Source organism: Camellia sinensis, chromosome 3 (genome assembly GCF_055761805.1).
Source record: "Camellia sinensis isolate YWXY chromosome 3, ASM5576180v1, whole genome shotgun sequence".
Classification (NCBI taxonomy): domain Eukaryota; kingdom Viridiplantae; phylum Streptophyta; class Magnoliopsida; order Ericales; family Theaceae; genus Camellia; species Camellia sinensis.
The window spans coordinates 135,120,216-135,141,563 of NC_138963.1; the positions used below are offsets into that span (position 1 = coordinate 135,120,216).

At 39.1% G+C, this 21,348-nt stretch overlaps 1 protein-coding gene across 1 annotated transcript; it reads right to left on the reverse strand.

Moving 5' to 3' along the window:
• Nucleotides 1-12,910: 12,910 nt before the first annotated feature.
• On the reverse strand, nucleotides 12,911-14,317 carry LOC145821848 (uncharacterized). The gene is made up of 2 exons (XM_082918422.1): nucleotides 14,037-14,317; nucleotides 12,911-13,562 (listed from the first exon to the last, which is right to left on the reverse strand). The coding sequence occupies exons 1-2, from the start codon at nucleotides 14,315-14,317 to the stop codon at nucleotides 12,911-12,913; spliced, it is 933 nt and encodes a 310-aa protein (XP_082774548.1).
• Between the last annotated feature and the right edge of the window lie 7,031 nt (nucleotides 14,318-21,348).

Consider the following 21,348-nt stretch of genomic DNA (forward strand, 5'->3'; position numbering starts at 1 on the left):
TATAACCAAAATACTAAGTCTCCTAGTCAATCCACCAGCTGTTGATACTTATTGAACAATTGCCCTGAACCAAGCCCCGAGCACACACACACGACACCTACAAGGCTTTCAAAGTCTTACGATCTTAACTGTACAGAAGTGCAAAAGAAGTTCTCAACCTCCTTACTGTCATTTCAAACCTTGCCCCATAAACACAAAACCGCTGTGACCCTATACATAGGTCTCACACTAACCATGGATTATACACGATCAACCCTTCCAACAACATCTCTTAACTTAACCAAAATTGAGGTATGCACCTCTCACACCCAAATACAATAAAGGAATCCTAGAACTTAGGAAACTCCCGCTATACCACGGTTCAAAATATAATACCAGCTACTCAGAACACACCACCCACCAACGCCAATAACCACTACTACGATATGGGACTGACATCCCTCCACAAGAAACAACCAACCTGATAATAAGAAGATCCGCTACCATAACCTACCATTAAGGTACAAGCCTATACCCAACGAAACTATACGCGATTCATCCTAGAAAACAACACGTTGTGTGTACAAAACCTAGTTTCAAGGAATTTTCACGACAATAGATCAAAACCTCTACCACGCACATAAAACCAAAGAAAGAACGCTCGCGAAATTACGCACACTTGGCAAGTATAACTGTTCTCGCCCCATGGTAACCCCGACCAAAACACGCATCCCTCAATAGCTCTTTTTAATTTCAAAATATGGCTCACCGGCCATCACCTTCCCAAACCAAATCACAAGTGTATATATGCATCGATACGAAAATTTTTCAATTGCATAACAACTTATCATATTAATAAAACTTTAGAGTCATGACATGCTCCAATCTGCCCAATCCATGGAATAGACAAGCAAAGGTACATATATATAAACAAGCAGTTATAATGTCTCAACATCCCCAAAACACATTGGTTACACAACAGAACCTAATGATTACAAAACAATAACCCACTGGTTACGAAATAGAATAGCCAAAACGAAATCACCTCGTTGGTACTACCACCATTAGCGTCCCTTACTGGACCGCTAAAGTTGGTTATTCCCAAACACAAGATACCCTAAGTGCTCACAAGCCATGGACAAGAACTGCTGATGTGTCCTAATTGGCCATACCAGGAACAAATGCGTAATTCTCCACTAGGGGTCTAAGAATTTGGCTCTCCTGAGGCCCTCAAAATCTGGCGTACTTGGTTCCCATAATGGTATTGCCCCTTCCCGAACGAATAAGGCTGAGTCCAATTAGGTTGCGAAACTCCCAGGGAAGTTCCCTGTTAGGTACAAAGACGTTGAACATGACCAGGCTGATTACATACCCAGCAAATAAGTGGTCCTCGAATATGTGACTGGTTTGAAGTCTGAACAGGTGAGGATCCCAATGATTGTTCCCTCATCGGGCACTCAATCACTCCAAGTCCTAGGCAGCTAGATGATCCTGGTGGTGCAACTACTGGTTGAACCACCAATCCTGCCCCCTTCCTCTGTGGGCAAGCTGGAGACTTGTGGCCCAATTGACCACATTTGAAACCCCTCTGCTTATCCTTCCTCGAACCCAAACTCGACACTAGAAAGGTAGATCCAGACTGTGCCCCCTGGGATTGCAGTGGGTTGGAACCCCTCTGCCTCTTAAAAGGTCTACTAACACCTCGAGTTACAAGGGTCGCCGAAACGACCTCCTCCATACTCTATCCCATGACTAATATCGCTATCTCTACATGAGTCGCCGCTTCAACAAGCACAATATAACTTCTATGCCAAGACTCGGCAATCCTTTCTCGGATGTCATCACACAACCTACTCTCAAACTTCGAACAACGAAGTTCCTCAGTCTCCACCAACTTCGTAGCAAATCTCGATAGGTTAGTAAATCATGCTTCAAACTGCACCAAAGGTGTAGTACCTTGGCGCAACTACATGAACTGTTTCTATAATTCTTCCCGTGTGGAAGGAGGGAAATTATCACTTCCTCATCTAGGCATCCTAATAAGGGTAACCCAAAGATTAGCATAGTCACAAATGTGCCGAAGTCAACTCACTCGCGTCCTAATGCGATGGATAACAGTAAATCACTCCATATAAGCACGTAATCACATAAACACATATGAATTTTCTTCCTAGATAATGACTGTCCCGCGGCGTTGCCAGAGTTCCAATTAGAAATAGCAGTGATCAAGTGCTCTTCTAATAGGACTTCTAGAAACTCGTAGACCAGATCAATATCTTAGGAAATAAATCACATACCCATATAATCATATAAGCATGTTATCACATAAGCGTAAAATACATATTAACATCTCAACTAAGTAAGACAAACCCATTGTGGTACTAACCACTTCCCACGTATCCAAAGTATTCAAACCCAGTATGCTCTGATACCAAGTTGTAACGCCCCGAAATAAATACAATAAATCCATCCCATAAATAGTAGTATAATTGAAACGACACGCTTTCATTAATCAGAGTTTAATATACATTCTTCATAACAAAATTAAAGTTACACAAATAGTCATATGCCTGGATGGCTTACATCTTTCTAAGCCACTGCATGGGTACAACAAAGGTGAGTCATAAGCTCAATACGAATAAAGCCCAAGGCTTGTACAAATAAGAAGTACATAATACAAACAGAATAAACAATATGAGCTTTCAGCTCCACAGTCCTCCCAAGCTAAGCCCTTATCGGAGGCATATCACCAACACCTGAAAATGATTTTCCCATATAAGGTGAGCCAAAGCCCAGTAGAAATAATCCAGTACAACATATGAAACTTAACGAAGATATAAGGGTAATATGTTACAATGGCATTGATAAACCGTTTCATAATTCTTATGCAAACCATGCAGTACCAACTGTATTATTTCAATTCATCACATCAGTTCCGTTTCATTTGGACAACCAAACTGAGAATACAAATCCATAGGTCTCTACTAGTACTACCATCACACAATCACTTCTATTTGCCATTTTACAGACATTTTGTCCACGGGAATCCGCACCCATGTATAATCGTGATTTTCGGGACTTTCACCCTGGGCTCTCCGGCCAACTTAATTCAATGGAGTACATCCTCCATCTTCTCCCGAACATGGAGTACATCCCCTATCTCCTCCCAAACATCATACATATACAATGTATTTAAAGACATAATCATACATGGAGTACATCCCATATCTTCTCCCAAACACCATACATATACAATGTATTTAAAGACATAGTCATATTCAATGACAATGGGTGAGAAATTAGTTTCAATTTACCTAATCTGTATGCAATTTCTACAACAATCATAGCTATCCACCACCGATAGCCCAAAACAAATATTTCTAAACAGGTATACAATCTCAAAATAAATAAATTATCCAAATTTCCATAGGTGAGTGACAATACATATCCAATTCCACCATTTATATCAACATCTTCCAATTTCACATTTACAATACCAATTTCATTTATTTACACAAAATAAATATTTGAAACATTTTAGGGCAAACTTCCCTATTTCCCAAACATTAACCTAAATGCCAAAAATCAACTATTTTGTCATAATACAACCTCAAGTTCATTCCCAAAACCATTTTCAATCTATCCATTTGCAAACCCCTCTTTTGATGTTAACTCAAAACCCTAGGTTTGTTCAAAGTCTCCTAAATTCACAAAGATGTTTATATAAAACAAATAACTAAGTTAAGAGTCATATATGAGTATAGAAAATGCCTACCTCAAGCTTAGAAGATCAAGGAGCAAAGGAGAAACTTCAAGGACGCTCAAACACAAATCTTTTCGGATCAAATGAGAGCCCTCGGCATGCTCCACGTTTTTCTCAAAGACACTAGGGTAGAGAACTCAATGGATCTAGGTGAAAATGAAGAGAGAGAGAGAGAGAGAGAGAGAGAGAGAGAGAGAGAGAGAGAGTTTTAGAGAGAGGAGCTCTAGATCTAGGGTTTTGAGAGAGAAAGAGATGAAAATGTAAACAAAAAGGAGGCTATTGTGAACTGATATATGCATAGTCCGCTCGAGCGTCAGACACAATAAGTTGTTCTACTCGAGTGCAAGAAGTGATGCTTGAGCGCAGAATGCACACTCCCAGTAGTTTTACAGACGACAGACCAACGCTTGAGTGCAAGAAAAGCCGCTCGAGCTGGGCCTGCTCAAGCGCAGAAAGATCCGCTCGAGCATAGAATACACTCTCCCAGTAGTTTTGCAGACCTACAAAAAAATTGAAAGTTCTCAAAGCCCACTCGAGCGGAGGAGCAAATCCCTGGGCAACAAGAGTTTGGAAACTAAGCAACCAACCTATCCCGAACGGAACCACAACAATCAAATAACCAAATTTAAGGAGGTACAAGGGAAACAAGACATGAACAATAATACAGAGCCATGAAACCCGAGTCCAGAATGTTAAATGGGTCGGGTCTAGAACTAGAATCGCTATATAAATTCTTAGTAAATTACTCAATAAATTCTCAGTAAATTACTTAGTAAATCGTTAGTAAATTCCCAGTAAATTACTCAGTAAATTCTTAGTAAATTACTCAGTAAATTCTAAATAAATTACTCAGTAAATTCTCAATAAATTATCAGTAAATTACTCAATGAATTTACTCTGTAAACTATAAATAAATTACTCAGTAAATTTGCAGTAAAATCTTAATAAGTTACTTGGTAAATTCTTAGTAAATTCTCAATAAATTACTTAGTAAATTATTTGTAAATTCTTAGTAAATTACTCAATAAATTCTCAGTAAATTACTCAGCAAATTCTAAGTAATTTACTCAACAAATTACTCAGTAACTCTTCACTAAATTAGTCAGTATATTTCTCAGTAAATTACTCGCAAAATTCTCAGTAAATTATTCAGTAAATTCTCAGAAAATTCTAACTAAATTCTCAAAAAATTATCAAAAAATTCTTTCTGAATTAATCAGTAAAGTACTTAAGAAATTCTTAGCAATTTTTGAGTAAATTCCTTAGTGAATTCTCAATAAATTCTCAGTAAATTAGTCAGTAAACTTTCTGCAAATTACTCGGTAAATTTATCAGTAAATTCCTAGTAAATTACTTAGTGAATTCTTACTAAATTACTCAAAAAATTCTTAATAAATTACTCAGCCAATTCTTAGTAAATTCTTAGTAATTTTCCATTAAATTCTCAGTAATTTCCCATTAAATTCTCAATTAATTAGTCAGTAAATTCTCTTCAAATTTTCAAAGAATTCTTTGTAAATTACTTCGTATATTCTCAGTAAATTACTCAATGAATCAGTTAATAAAATTTTCAAAAATTCTAAGCAAATTACTCATGTGGTGATGTGGTTTGGAAATACTCTAGGATCCAGCCAGACGTCCTTGATCCACTGATCGCTACCTGAAAAGGGGATGAACACTTTGGTTGGGGTTGCCGGAATTAGTACTCTGACGGACAAGTCAGTATTCTCTCAAGTTTACTTCTATCTCAAGTTACTTTGTCTATTCTCACATACCTCACTTTGGTTGATGTTCCTCTATTTATATTACCTTCTGGGCCCAGGGGTCGGGCCCACTCTTAATCTCCTGCATGATTGCTTATTCGGCCTTTCGGTTGTGTGCTGGTTCCTACTGGGCTCCTTACGTGGCCGATTTGTAGATTTGGCTTCAAGAGCCCTTGGACAGAGCCAAATTGTCTTTAGCCTGATTTGAAATTCATTTGCCCTTCCTCAGTATATGTTTTATTTGGCCCCAACAATTGCCCCCCAAACATTCGACTAACGCCAATTATTCGGCATGTTTGGTTTTATTTATGGAAAGTCAAAAGTACGGTGCTTGGACTCCTTCCAATACTAAGTGTCAGAATGACCACAACATGGAAATCATTACAATTTCCCGCCCATTCGTATGCGTTGTTCATTTAATACGATTTGAAACCGTGCTGTCCCTTCGAATATTTTTTGAATATGCAAGGCTCTTTGGTTGCCTCTCAACATCCCTATTTCATTTCACGACCTCTGCAACTTCCATCTACTCTCCATTGTCCTTCTCTCTCTACCTTGTAAGTTCTTCTCCTTTGCTTTTCTTCCTCATTCCAACTCCCATTTTCTTGTTTGTTTTTAGTTTAGAGTATTTTTTATTCTGACTCGGATGGCAAAACATTTGAAAGCTCTTCTTTCTGCGGACCGTGTTTTCACTTTTTGAAGCCACTTTTTCATTCCAAACGACATCCATCTGTCACTTGTGGTAGATAGCGTAGTTGACATGGAGAGGACTGATGCGAGTACGATCATCTTTCCTCTCTTGTCAATCGCTGAGGGTGGAGTCCGCTTCCCCCTTTACCCGTTTTTTAGGGCCGTCCTTCGCTACTGGGGTCTACTTCCTTTTCAACCTAACATAAACTTTTACCGAATCATAATGGGAATAGTAGAATTAAGTCACCGACTTAGGCTTAATCTTGGAATTCCTGCTATTCGACATTGTTATGCCTTGGCGAAATCCTTTGGTCGGCAGGGACGCTACTTTCTCAAGGCCAAGGACATCGACAACCATTTGGTGACTATGCTTGCCAGCTCTGGCAAGCATGTTGACGATGTCATGGTCGTTGTCCGAGGCAACTAGAAATTCGACAAAGGCGAAGACTGCCTAGATTCTGTGCCTAGACAAAAAGGCGAACCAGGTGGCTGTACAGTCCCATTTTTTGTGTATTTCTTATACGTTCATTCGACTTAGATTCCATGTACTAATCGTTTCTCTTGTACAGGTAACGACTTGAAGGAAGTACTTGTTTTGGCGGGCGATGTTGTGCTTCAGCAAGTCAAAACCGTACTAGAATTTTTTTGGTTATCCCAACCTCCAAAAACAAGGGCGGGCCATCCATATACTATTGCGATACGAACCTACATACGCTACTTTTTTGGCTGCAGATCATATTCTGATTCTGAAAGGAGAACAACAGCTCACGGCACTCATTTTCCCAAACTACAAGAGCCTTAGGGAAATTGGTCTTGGAGATTCGGATTTGGAGCAAGGTGGTGAAGTCCGCGATCAGGTCACCGGACAACCAAACCAAGCCGACTTGGAGGAAGTCAACGCAGCTCTCAACTTGGCTTTTGAGGAAGTCGACATTAACCCTCTATCCACTTTAGGCCGAGTTAATACATCGTTGGAAGATGATATTTTCACCGATTTAGGAGACCTTCCTGGCACGAATCCTGAAACACATGGCTGGGGAATTGCTTGCACAAATGGCCAGAAGAAAGAATGCTAAGAAGATGGCGGCTCGAAGAAGGACCGAGGCTGCTAGATCTGAGCCCCCACCTCCTGCATAGACTGATTCTTCTGCACCGGCTCCGGTTGAGGTCGAATCTTCCCCACCAACTCTTGTTGAGGAAACAGAGCAAGTTATTGCGGTCGAGTCTGTTATTGAACAATCAGACGACCTATTGGCCAAACAAAGGGGGAAAAAATGCCCCGTCGAGATTGGAGTCGATTCTTCTGATGACTTGGTTGATAAACTGCCATGCATACAAGAATCACAGGATTTGACAGCGCCATTTATCATCCAACCTAGAATGAAGAACGTGTTGATTTCGGCTGATGTATCGGCTTTGAAGGACCCCGTCGTGGCCCTAAGTGTGACCTCATCAATTTTCTTACTAGTAGACAAGGCTGCGTTCCATGCAGAGCTGGACCTGGTGTCTATAGCACAAGTTGCTCAGTCAGCGATATTGGTACGTATTTGAATTTTTTATTTCGCTTCTTTTATGTCGATTAACTTATGCATGTTTGGTTTTAGGCAGGGGGCAGAATCGTAGAAATCGGCCACCGTCAATATGACGTCGTCGAGCAAATTGGCTTACTTAAAGCCAAAATTGAAACCGAAAAGGGCAAGGCTAAAGAGGCATTGGCCGAATTGGCGATGGCATCTCTTAGGGCCAACTCTGAAGCCAAGAAAGCAAAGGAAGAGCGAGTGAGGGCCAATGCTGAGGAAGAGAAGGCTAAACGCTCTAATCTTCTCAGGATAGCCGTCGAGGATAGAGCGAACGCGATTAACGAAGCGCTCAAGTTGGCCAAGGAGGCGATTGCGAAGCTAGAGGCCAATTTGGAAGAATCGAGAAAGGCGAAAGAAATTGCCGACTCCAAGGTTTCCAAAGTGTTTGATGGCGGCGAGAATGCGGCCTTGGAAAAATATGTGAAGGAAGTATCCAAATTCGAAAATCGAGGATTCAAACACGGCTGGCTTAAAGCGTTGGCGGCCGCTAATGTGGTATTGGAGCAGCCAATTCCATATGAGCAGCTAGAGGTTGAGCTGCTGGAGTCTGACCCTGAAGAATAAGTAGTGTTTATGTACTTTTGCTTTTTGTTTGGTATTTTCTTGTATGTAGTTTTTTTTTTTTTTTTTGTGTAGATTTTTGCTTATTTCGTTTAGAAGTTATTTGTAAGGTAGTTTTCATGTGTAAAATGATGACTGTTTGTACTTAATTTATTAATGAAAATTGCATTTTTGTCTCTTTTCTATGTGCGCTGATTAACAGCTAAACAGGAGAGTGCAACGCCATTTGGCGATAAATAATTTGAATTAGAGGTCAAAATAAAGCAAGACAATGTATCTCAATTCGGCTATAATATAGTATGCCGAGTTCAATCATACATTTGCCCAATTGGACAAGTCAAAGCTGAATAACATATCCCCAGAATAAAATATTTGGCTCAAAGCTAAACGTCTGGCCAAATGGGGTAATGTATTGTCATTCGGCTATATTATCAGATGCTGATTATAGTGATGTATTTGCCCTTGCCTCATTTAGGCATGTCGTTCCAAATGCCGAATAAAACATATGGTGTGCACCAATTTGATGTCATTCTAATGCCGAATAACATGTCTCACCTATAGAAACCTTATCCTCTGAATAAAATATTCAGCTCAAAGCTAAATGCCTGGCTAAATGGGGTAATGTATTGACATTTGGCTATATCAACAGATGTCGACTATAGTGATGTATTTGCCCTTGCCTCATTTAGGCATGTTGTTTCAAATGCCGAATAAAACATATGGCGTGCGCCAATTTGACGTCATTCCAACGCCAACTAACATGTCTCACCTATAGAAACTTTATCCTCTGAATAAAATATTTGGCTCAAAGCTAAACGTCTGGCCAAATGGGGTAATGTATTGTCATTCGGCTATATTATCAGATGTCGATTATAGTGATGCATTTGCCCTTGCCCCATTTAGGCATGTCGTTCCAAATGCCGAATAAAACATGTGGCTTGTGCCAGTTTGGACATATTTCAAACCCTACTACAGACGCGTGGTTAACAGTGGGGCGTATCAAAAATGCTACATCCGTAATTAATGAACGAGGTATCTAGTATTTAAGAAGTTGCAAGCGTTGTGGAACAAATCTGGCACAACGACGATAATTGACAAGCGATAAACGATAATTTGAGGAAGAGCAGAAACTTGAGTTGGGCTATAGATGTCTCAGAGACTGTTCTTCAACAGTAAAGAAGAAGCAAGAAGTTTGGCTGAACTGGATGTTGAAATACATCGCGTTGCTGGAGGTGAAGCTCAAAGAACGGGGGATGTAACAGCAAAGGGGAGAGAGAGACATCGGTCGCCCAAACGTCGGAGTAGGTCCCCCAAAAGAGGTGATACAGCAAAGTCACCTAGGGATAGGGTGCAGCAACGAGGGGGATCAAAGAGTCATACCGCTGGTCATGGCGCTGTGCGAAGCAAGCCGAGTAGAGCTCTGCGCCCATTGAGCTTTTCGATTTTTGTTGGGAATAAACTGATGACTGAAGCGGATTCGATTGTCCGGGATTTAAATGTGGCAATCAAGTTTGCTCGACAGATTTTTCCACCCGAAGTCCAGCAATCAATGGTCGGTCGGTCGGCCCGATTACGAAGTTTTTCGGGAGGGCGTCCATGGAGTGGTAAAGGGACTATACACCTCTTATGAAATCGGTGTGCATCTTCATGCTGCGCGAAAAGAGATAGACCAGAAAGACTGTCGCATTCGAAGCTTGGAACATCGTACAGAGAAAGCCAAGAACAAGCTGAAAAAAGCTAAGGCTTCCGAAACGCAGTTGGCGAGTCAAATAAACCCGATCGTGGCAGAAAGAGTAAACCAAAGTCTTCTAGATCATGCAATTGCTGATCGAGATGCGGCGAGCATGTTCACAAGAGAAGAAATAAGAACAAAGGCCTACAAACAAGGTTTTTTTGACAGCCGAAAAATTGGTATTGAAAAGACGAAAGAAAAGTTAGCTGAGGATGTCTGTCGGTGAGAAAATCGTGGATTTAAGCACGGATAAATTAAGGCTCTGCAAGCTACGGGCATCAATTCAGCGTCACCTCTATATCAGAATTACAAATTTCCCTTTGAAGCTTACGACACCGAGAAAACTGACGATGAAGAGGGTGCCAAATAAAATTAGATATCAATATACATTGTACTTTTGAATTTGTCAAAAGCCATGTATTTGCGTTTGTTTAATGAAATAAATTTTTGCTATATTGTTTCGATTAAATCTCATATTTACTTGTGACAATCGTATATTGATCCATGCCATTCTATTGCCAAGTTTGGTCCTTCCGAATTTGGAGGATTACTTGGCCGTTCGTGGTTATAAACGAAGGGTGCTTCGAATTCGAAGACTTATTTGACCCAAACGTGACATCCACAAATGGGGCTTCGAATTTGGAGTGTTATTGTGTTGGCCAATCGTCATATCCACGAAGGGCGCTTTGAATTCGGAAGCTTATTCGGCCCAAACGTCACATCCACGAATGGGGCTCCGAATTCGGTGTCTTATTGTGTTAGCCAATCGTGATATCCACGAAGGGCGCTCAGAATTTGGAGGTTTATTCGGCCCAAACATCACATCCACGAATGGGGCTCCGAATTCAAAGTCTTAATGCGTTGGCCAATCGTGATATCCACAAAGGGCGCTCCGAATTCAGAGGCTTATTTGGCCCAGACGTCACATCCACGAATGGGGCTCCAAATTCGGAGTCTTATTGTGTTGGCCAATCGTGATATTCATGAAGGGTGCTCCGAATTCGGGGTCTTATTGTGTTGGCCAATCGTGATATCCACAAAGGGCGCTCCAAATTCGAAGGCTTATTTGGCCCAAACATGACATCCACGAATGGGGCTCTGAATTCGGAGTTTTATTATGTTGGTCAATCATGATATCCACGAAGGGAGCTCAGAATTTGGAGGCTTATTCGGCCCAAACGTCACATCCAAAAATGGGGCTCCGAATTCGGAGTCTTATTGCGTTGGCTAATCGTGATATCCACGAAGGGCACTTCGAATTCCGAGGCTTATTCGGCCCAAACGTCACATCCACGAATGGGGCTCCGAATTCGAAGTCTTATTGTGTTGGCCAATTGTGGTATCCACGAAGGGTGCTTCGAATTCGGAGGCTTATTCGGCCCAAACGTCACATCCACGAATGGGGCTCCGAATTCGAAGTCTTATTGTGTTGGCCAATCGTGATATCCACGAAGGACGCTCCGAATGTGGAGGCTTATTTGGCCCAAACGTGACATCCACGAATGGGGCTCCGAATTCGGAGTCTTTTATTCATTATTAAACTATTATTAACGAGACTGCGATAAGAAAGGGCATTGTATTGGGGAATTGAAAGATGTATACACAACATATCAGCAAAAATTCGAAACAAACTAGCATGCTGTACAAGTTGGCTTAATTATAAAATTTTCCCAAATGTGTGGAATTTCAGGGGCGTGGCAAACTTCTCCCAGCCATGTCTTTGAGCCGATATATCCATGTTCTGGCGATTGAATCAACCAGATAAGGGCCGTCCCAGTTGGGGCCTAATTTTCCATTTGCCGAATTCCTGGTAGCAAGAAGCACTTTCTTGAGGACCAATTCTCCAGGTGTATAATGACGCAACTATACACGCTGATTATATGCTTTAGCGAGCTGTTGCTGATACTGTGCTATGCATGCAACGGCACGATCTCCGCGTTCTTCAATCAAAGTCAAGTCTAAGGCCAACATCATGTCATTATGGTCCATGTCAAAAACCTTGGATTTCAGTGTGGGTAGGCCGATCTCCAGGGGGATAATTGCCTGGGTTCCAAAGCACAAAGCGAATGACGTTTCCCCAGTGGATCGCCTTGGAGTAGTGCGATGAGCCCATAACACACTGGGCAACTCTTCGACCCATCTACCTTTAGCTTTTTCAACCTTTTCTTGATGCCTTCCTGGATGACTTTATTGGAAGCCTTCGCCTGACCATTGCTTTGTGGATATGTCGGCGAGGAAAAGTAGGGTCGGATACCATACGTGCTGCATAATTCTCGATAGACGTCACAATCAAATTGGGTGTCGTTGTCTGAGACAAGTGCTCTTGGTATGCCGAATCGTGTTATGATGTTTTTCCACACAAAACGCTTAACATCAACATCTCGAATATGTGTTAATGCCTCTGCTTTAACCCATTTTGTAAAATAATCTGTTGCGACAATCAGTAATCGCTTGTTCCTTGGAGCTCGTAGTAATGGTCCGATGATATCAAGTCCCCATTGAGTGAACGGCCAGGTACTAGTGATGGAATTTAACTCCTTGGCAGGCAGATGAGTTAAATGGGAAAACTTCTGGCATTGTTCGCATTTCTTGACATAATTCTCGGCATCTGTTCGCATGGTCGGCCAATAATATCCCTGTGTTACGACTCGGTGGGCCAATGAGCGTCCTCCAGAATGGGCACCACAACTACCTTCATGTATCTCATCGAAGAGTTCCTTAACTTTATCAAGGTGAACACATTCTAAGTACGGCCCAGAAAGGGATTTTTTGTAGAGCTTTTCATGTAGATCCAAGTAGTATCGCAGGGCTTTATTTCGCAGTTTGTGGGCTTCTTTCTTATCTATTGGAGTTGTTCTGAGGAAAGGAATGCAGCGATAGGGTCCATCCAACTTGGTCCTGGTTCGACGATGATAATCTGAACTGGCTCAGAAGAGGTAATGCTCAACTCAGGGATGAATCCTACTTCGATTGTCTGTTTGATTTCTGAGTTGATGGCAGAGGCTAGGCAAGCTAGGGCATTCGCATTCGTGTTCTGATCCCGGGTTATTTGATTCAATTCGTGGTGGTCGAATTTTGCGAGCAAGGAATTCGCCGTTTTCATGTAGGCTGCCATGCAGTCATTTTTAGCTGCATACTCCCCTTTCAACTGGTTGATGACTAATTTCGAGTCACAGAAAACAGGTAACCGCCGCGTACCAAGGTGAAGTGCGTTCCGAAGGCCGCTTAGCAATGCTTCGTATTTGGCCTCATTATTTGATGCATCAAAGCCTAATTTGACCGCCTGTTCGATTATTGCCCATTCGAGGGTCATGATTACTATGCCTGCCCCACTACTACGTTGGTTGGATGACCCGTCACAGTACATCTCCCAAATGTCTCCAACATATATTCTCCAATTGGGTTTAGGCTGCACTTGATCAGACTTGAAGTCGGCAAGGCAACTCGTGAATTTGGATACAAAGTTGGCAAGCACTTGCCCTTTGATGGCAGTTCTAGGCAAAAACTAGGTATCATACTAGCCTAGTTCCAAAGCCCATTTAGAAACGCACCCTGATGCTTCCGCGCTACAGAGCGCTGACCGGAGGAGATAGTCTGTTAGTACCCCTATGGTATGCCCCTGAAAGTAATGCATCAGTTTTCTTACAGCCATGACGAGAGCAAACATGAGCTTTTCTAGTGGTAGATAATGTGTTTCGGCGTTAGCTATTGCTTTGCTTACATAGTAAACTGGTCACTGCTCCCCGAGTTCTTCCCTTAAAAGTACTACGCTGACCTTCCGGTCAGATACTGCAAGATACAAAATGAGCGGATCGCCTGCCGAGGGGGTTGCCAAGAGTGGTACTGATTAGAGATAAGTTTTCAAGTTGTCCAAAGCGGCTTGGCACTCGGGGGTCCATTCAAAAGCTTTGCCTTGCCGAAGTGTGTGAAAGAATTGTCGGCAGCGATCTGTGGAACAGCTGATAAACCTGTTGAGCACAGCGGCCATTCCCATCAATTTCTGAACCTCTTTGACTGACCGAGGAGAGCCAAGTTTTAGAATTGCTGTGATCTGCCTCAGGTTGGCCTCTATTCCGTGGTGGTTAACAAAGTAGCTGAGGAATTTACCGGATCCGATGCCAAATGCACACTTTGAGGTGTTCAGTTTCAAATAATACTTTCGAAGAATGCCGAATGTCTCTACCAAATCGGCTAGATGGGTGTGCTTTTCCTTAGATTTGACCACCATGTTGTCGATGTAAACTTCCATGGTGCGGCTAAGTTGTTCCTTGAACATGGCAATAACCAGCCTCTAGTAAGTTGCCCCCCGCATTCTTCAGCCCGAAAGGCATGACCTTGTAGCAATAGGTTCCACTTGGGGTAAGGAATGCGGTCTTTTCTTGATCTTCCGGATGCATGGCAATTTGGTGATAGCCTCTGTAGGCATCCAGGAAGCTCATGCATTGATGATGTGTCGTTGCATCTACGAGTTGGTCTATTCTGGGGAGAGGAAAACAATCCTTGGGACAAGCTTTGTTCAAATCCGTGAAATCCACACAAACGCGCCAAGATCCATTCTTCTTCTTTACAATCATGGTATTGGACAACTATGTAGGATAGGTTACTTCACAAATTGCCCCGGCATCGAGCAATTGGTCAACTTCTTCAACAACGGCCAAAGCATGCTCCACAGCTGACTGCCGCCTTTTCTGAATGATTGGCTTACATTTTGGATCAACATTTAAGCAGTGTTGGGCCACAGATGGATCCGTCCTTGGCATCTCATATGGTGTCCACGCAAACACGTCGAGGTTGCCGACTAGGAAGGATACAAGCTCGTGTCTGTCAACTTCGTTCAAGGAAGTGCCAATCATGAAGAACTTGTCAGAATTCTCATTAATGTCAATCCGATCCAGGTCTTCAGTTGCCTTTTCGCTGGGGATTTTCCCAATGTCCTCGAGGCTCTCCCGATTTGGTATTTCAATCAAATTCACTTCCAGTTCCTTTGGTCTCTTTATAGCAGCAACTAGGTAGCATGCCTTTGCCGATTTCTGAGAACCCCGAATTTGTTCAATGCCATACTCAGTTGGAAAATGAAGTAGTTGATGGTAGGTGCTTGGCACATCTTGCATGGTATGCAACCAAGTTCTTCCTATGATGAGATTGTATGGTGACGGAAGTTTGACAACCAGAAATTCCACATCTACTGATCTAGTGCCCGCCTGAACTAGTAGTGTGATCTTGCCCAAAGGATACTTGGGGTTAGCGTTGAAGCCGAATAATGGGTAATCGACCGGCAATAAATCTGGTCAAGTTTAACAAACGTCTTGGAATACATTATTTCCGAAGTGCTTCCCTGATCGATGAGGACACATGCAATGGTGAATTTGTTCACGCGTAACTCGATGACGAGGGGATCGACGTGGGAGAGAGTTACTCCAACTAAGTCGGTGTCATCGAAACTAATCTTCCCAGTTTCATGGAGCCGTTTTGCTGGTGTGGTTGGCTTAAACAGGCTTATCGGCTGAATGATACCAGATGGAGCCGTCTTAACAGCTTTCTGTCCGGCTTTGACCCACAGGGCATCGTCTTCCACCTTACAATATTCTTCGACTTTCTTCATTAACACCCAAACTGTTTTGGGGAGCCGTCTGGTCAACGAACTACGGAGGGGACTATCAGGATGTAATCTCATTTTAAAAGTGGTGATGGCCATGGAGTCATTGCAGGCATCATCTACCGGGTTAAAACATTCCTAATAGTGTTCTGAATATTCACGAAGGGTTTCTTCTGGTTTAATTTGCATTGCCCAGAGTGAGTCGGCTTGCTTTGGCTGAATTTCATTGGTGAATAATCTTTCCCTGAAGGATTTTGGAGTTGATGAAAGCTTTTTATCGATGCTGGCTCCAGTTTATAGTACCATTTGACGGCCAATGGTCCCAAACTGCTTGGAAACATTTGATACATGAGGGCTTTATCGTAAGCATGCAGTGTCATCGCTTGTTTATAATGATGAATATGGTCAATGGGGTCTGATTTTTCGTCACACAAGGTGAACAATGGTGCTTTGAACTTCTTGGGCAGCACAGCCCTTACGATGCGTCGCACAAAAGGGTCATGCTTGTCTTCTTCGTCCGAATCGTCACTTCTTTTCCCTCGCCTGTGTCGTATGTACAGACTTCCTTCGGATGAGTTGGATACATCGACTCGTCCCTTCGTTTTAGGTACCTGGGATGGCGAGTCAAAATCACTGTCATTATCAAGTTTCTGAAGTCGACGTCGTCGATCATCCTTCTTTCTTGGGGGTCGACCTTGGTCATGGCATGCGGCTTGCTGGGATTTGGCTAGCTCCAGGACCAATTCCCGGCGCAAGCACTCTTTCTCAGCCATCATGTTTTCTAGATGCTATTCATTTAGCTTTGCTTGATCCATGATTGTCTGCATTGTCTCTTGCACTGAAGTCAAGGGCGAGGTCTGAGCTATTGAGTCGAAGTTCAAGGCCTGTCACGCGGTGATATTCTCTGATCCAAGCATGTTTCTTGGAGTGATGTCATCTCTTGGTGTAACATCGTCAGCAACTACCGGAGGATCATCTGTTATGCCCGCCATGGATGCACTTGAGTATTCCTACAGACGGCGCCAATTATGGTGATGTGGTTTGGAAATACTCCAGGATCTAGCCAGACGACCTTGATCCTCTGATTGCTACTTGAAAAGGGGATGAACACTTCAGTCAGGGTTGCCGGAATTAGCACTCCGACGAACAAGTTAGTAGTCTCTCAAGTTTACTTCTATCTCAAGTTACTTTGTCTATTCTCACATACCTCACTTTGGTTTATGGTCCTCTATTTATATTACCTTCTGGGCCCAGGGGTCGGGCCCACTCTTAATCTCAAGCATGATTGCTTATTCGGCCTTTCGGTTATGTATTGGTTCCAACTCGGCTCCTTACGTGGCCGATTTGTATATTTGGCTTCAAGAGCCCTTGGACAGAGCCAAATTGTCTTTGGCCTGATTTCAAATTCATTTGGTCTTCCTTAGTATATGTTTTATTCGGCTTCCACAACTCAGTAAATTACTTAGGAAATGCTCTGTAAATTCTTAGTAATTTACACAATAAATTCTTAGTAAGTTAATCAATAAATTCTCAATTAATTACTGGTTTAATTCTCAGTAAATTACTTTGTAAATTCTCACTTAATTACTCAATAAATTACTCCGTAAAATCTCAACAAATTACACAATAAATTTGTCAGTAAATTCTCACTAACTTATCAGTAAATTCCTCCGTAACTTCTTAGTAAATTACTTAGAAATTCTCAGTAAATTACTTAATAAATTCTCTATAAATTCTTGGTAGATTACTCAGTAAATTCTCTATAAATTCTTAGTAAATTACCTAATAAATTTTCAGTAAATTCTTAGTAAATTACTCAGTAAAGTCTTAATAAATTACTTGGTAAAATTTTAATAAATTATTCAATAAATTCATAGTAAATTACTTAGTGAATTATCAAAAAATTACAAAGCAAATTCTCAGTATATTGTTAGTAAGTAACTTGGTAAATTCTCAGTAAATTATAGGTAAATTCCTAGTAAATTACGTAATAAATTCTCTATAAATTCCTTAGTAAATTCTCAATAAATTCATAGTAAATTACTAAGTAAATTATCAGTAGATTACTCGGCAAATTCTAAGTAAATTACTCAGTGAATTATTCAGTACATTATAAGTAAATTAATCAATAAATTGCCAGTAAATTCTCAGTAAATTACTCGATAAATTACTTAGTAAATTATCGGTAAATTCTCAGTAATTTACTCAGAAATTCTTAGTAAATTAATCAGTAAATTTCCAACAAATTACTAAGTGAATTACTTAGTAAATTACTCTGTAAACTACTTAGTAAACTATCGGTAAATTCCTGGTAAATTACTTAATAAACTTTCAGTAAATTCTCATTAAATTAGTCAGTAAATTCTCAACAAATTTTTGGTAAATTACTTTGTAATTTTTCAGAAAATTACTCAACAAATTACTCAGTAAATTACTCAATAAATTATCAATAAATTATCCAGTGAATTAATAAGTAAATTACCCGGTAAATTCTCAGTAAATTCTTTGTAAATTACTCAGTAAATTATTGGTAAATTTTTAGTAAATTACTTAGTAAATTCTTAGTAAATTACTCAGCTAATTACTCAATAAATTCTCATTAAATTATCAATAAATTACTCAGCAAATTCCAAACAAATTACTCTATGAATTACTCAATAAATTTACAGTAAAATCTCAGTAAATTACTCCGTAAATTCTTAATAAATTATCTTTAAATTACTTAGTAAATTATTTGTAAATTCTTAGTAAATTAGTCAATAAATTCTTAGTAAATTCTAAGTAATTTATTCAGAGAATTACTCAGTAAATTTTGACTAAATTACTCAATAAGTTTCTTAGTAATTTCTCATTATATTACTTGCAAAATTATCAGTAAAATACTTAGTAAATTCTCAGAAAATTCTTACTACATTTGCAAAATATTATCAGAAAATTCTTTGTGAATTAGTCAATAAATTCTCAGTAAATTACTCAGTAAATTCTCTGCAATTTTTGAGTAAATTCTTTAGTGAATTCTCAGTAAATTAGTCAGTAAACTTTCAGATAATTACTCAGTAAATTCTTAGTAAATTACTTAGTGAATTCTTACTAAATTACTCAGTAAATTCATAGTAAATAACTAAATGAATTCTTACTAAATTACTCAGAAAATTCTTAGTAAAAATTACTCAGTCAATTTTCAGTAAATTCTTTGTAAATTACTCAGTAAATTATTAGTAAATTATCAGTAAATTAATCAGTAAATCACTCAATAAATTCTTAGAAAATTCTCAGTAAATTACTCCGTAAATTCTTAGTAATTTCTCAATATATTACTCAATTAATTACTCAGTAAATTCTCTGCAAATTCTCAGAGAATTCTTTGTAAATTACTCAGTATATTCTCAGTAAATTACTTAGTAAATGCTCTGTAAATTCTTAGTATTTTACATAGTAAATTCTCAGCAAATTAATCAATAAATTCTGAACTAATTACTGGTTTAATTCTTAGTAAATTACTCTGTACATTCTCACTTAATTACTCAATAAATTACTCTGTAAAATCTCAGCAAATTACTCAATAAATTTCTCAGTAAATTCTCACCAACTTCTTAGTAAATTCCTCCGTAACTTCTCAGCAAATTTTTTTGGGTAGCTACTTCTCAGTAAATTCTCTATAAATTCTTGGTAAATTATTCAATAAATTTTCTGTAAATTCTTACTAAATTACTTAGTAAATCACTCAGTAAAGTCTCAATAAATTACTCAAAAAATTACTTAGTAAATTATCAGTAAATTCACAGTAAATTACTAAGTGAATTACTCAGAAAATTACTCAATCATTCCCAGTAAATTGTCAGTAAATAACTTAGTAAATTCTCAGTAAATTTTCTATAAATTACTCAGTAACTTATTGGTAAATTCATAGTAAATTACTCAGTAAATTCTCAACATATTCTTACTAAATTACTAAGTAAATTTCTAGTGAATTCTCAGTAAATTGCTCGGCAAATTACTCAGTAAATTCTCAATAAATTACTCTGTAAATTCCAAGTAAATTACTCAGTGAATTACACAGTAAATTATCAGTAAATTCTCAGTAAATTACTCGGTAAATTCTGAGTAAATTACTCATTAAATTCTCAGTAATTTACTTAGAAAATTCTCAGTAAATTCTTATAAAATTACTCATTAAATTCTCAGTAAATTACTCAGTAAATTCTGAATAAATTAATCAGTAAATTACTTAGTAAATTATCAGTAAATTACTTTGCAAATTCCTAGTAAATTCTCAGTAAATTACTTGATAAATTTTCAGTAAATTACTCAGTAAATTATCAGTAAATTCTTAGTAAATTACTTAAGAAATTTTTAGTAAATTCTCCGTAAATTACTCAGTAAATTCTCAATAAATTCTTGGTAAATTACTTTGTAAATTCTCAGAAAATTACTTAGCAAATTACTAAGTAAATTCTCAGAATATTACTTAGTAAATTATCAATAAATTACTCAGTAAATTACCCGGTAAATTGTCATTAAATTCTTAGTAAATTACTCAATAAATTATCGGTAAATTCTTAGTAAATTACTCAGTAAATTTTTAGTAAATTACTTAGTAAATTCTCAGTAAATTTTTAGTAAATTACTCAATAAATTCTCATTAAATTCTTAATAAATTCTTGGTCAATTATTATGTAAATTCTCAGAAAATTACTCAGTAAATTCTAAGTAAATTATCAGTAAATTACTCAATAAATTCTTAGTAAATTTTCAATAAATTACTTGGTAAATTCTCTTTAAATCACTCAGTAAATTATCGGTAAATTCCTAGTCAATTACTCAATAAATTCTTAGAAAATTCTCAATAAATTCTTAGTGAATTACAAAGTAAATTCTCAGTAAATTACTCAGTAAATTACTAAGTAAATTATCAGTAAATATCAACAAATTACTTAATAAGTTCTTAGTAAATTACTTGGTAAATTCTCTATAAATTACTCAGTAAATTATCGGTAAATTCTCAGTAAATTCTCTCTAAATTACTTAGTAAATTATTGGTAAATTCCTAGTCAATTACTCAATAAATTCTCAGAAAATTCTCAATAAATTCTTAGTAAGTTACAAAGTAAATTCTTAGTAAATTACTAAGTAAATTATCAGTAATGTGATGTCCCGGGTCTTGCACCAGACTTGAACGTGCCTTTCGGACCTACCTTTTTCCTGTTTGGTACCTTGGTGATTTGTGTCACTTTGATGCTTGAGAGTTTAGACTTGTTTAATCTACTTAACGTTAAATCGATTTGAATATTTTGAGTTTCGAGCGTAAGGACGAAACTGAGGGGACCGGGATCACCTCGAGAAATTCGGGCTGAGTTGGGTGGAACTGCATGTGCGGGGGGGCTTAGGCCACACGTGCGGGATTGAGCTGGGTGGATGTTTTGGTTCTGCAATAATTGCACGTGCCGTGGAAAATTCCGCACGTGTGGGAAGGCGCTCCGCACATGTGGCGAGGGGCTTCGTACATGCGGCCAGACGTGTGAAACTGTCTAATTTTTTGTGCTTTTTAGCTATGTTTTGATCATTGGTCCCTTTTCCTCTCATTTTCTGAATATGTCTCTCTCTCTCTCTCTCTCTCTCTCTATATGTACAATCTCTCTCTCTTTTTCTTTCATCTCTCTCTACCCAGACCCTCAAAACTTTAC

Coding starts and splice junctions, on each gene's coding strand:
- LOC145821848 (XM_082918422.1), bottom strand. CDS start 14,317: ATGGAAGTTTACATCGACAACATGGTGGTCAAATCTAAGGAAAAGCAC. Junction 13,563..14,036: donor ATGGCCGCTGTGCTCAACAG/GTTTATCAGCTG, acceptor GTTTTTGCCTAG/AACTGCCATCAAAGGGCAAG.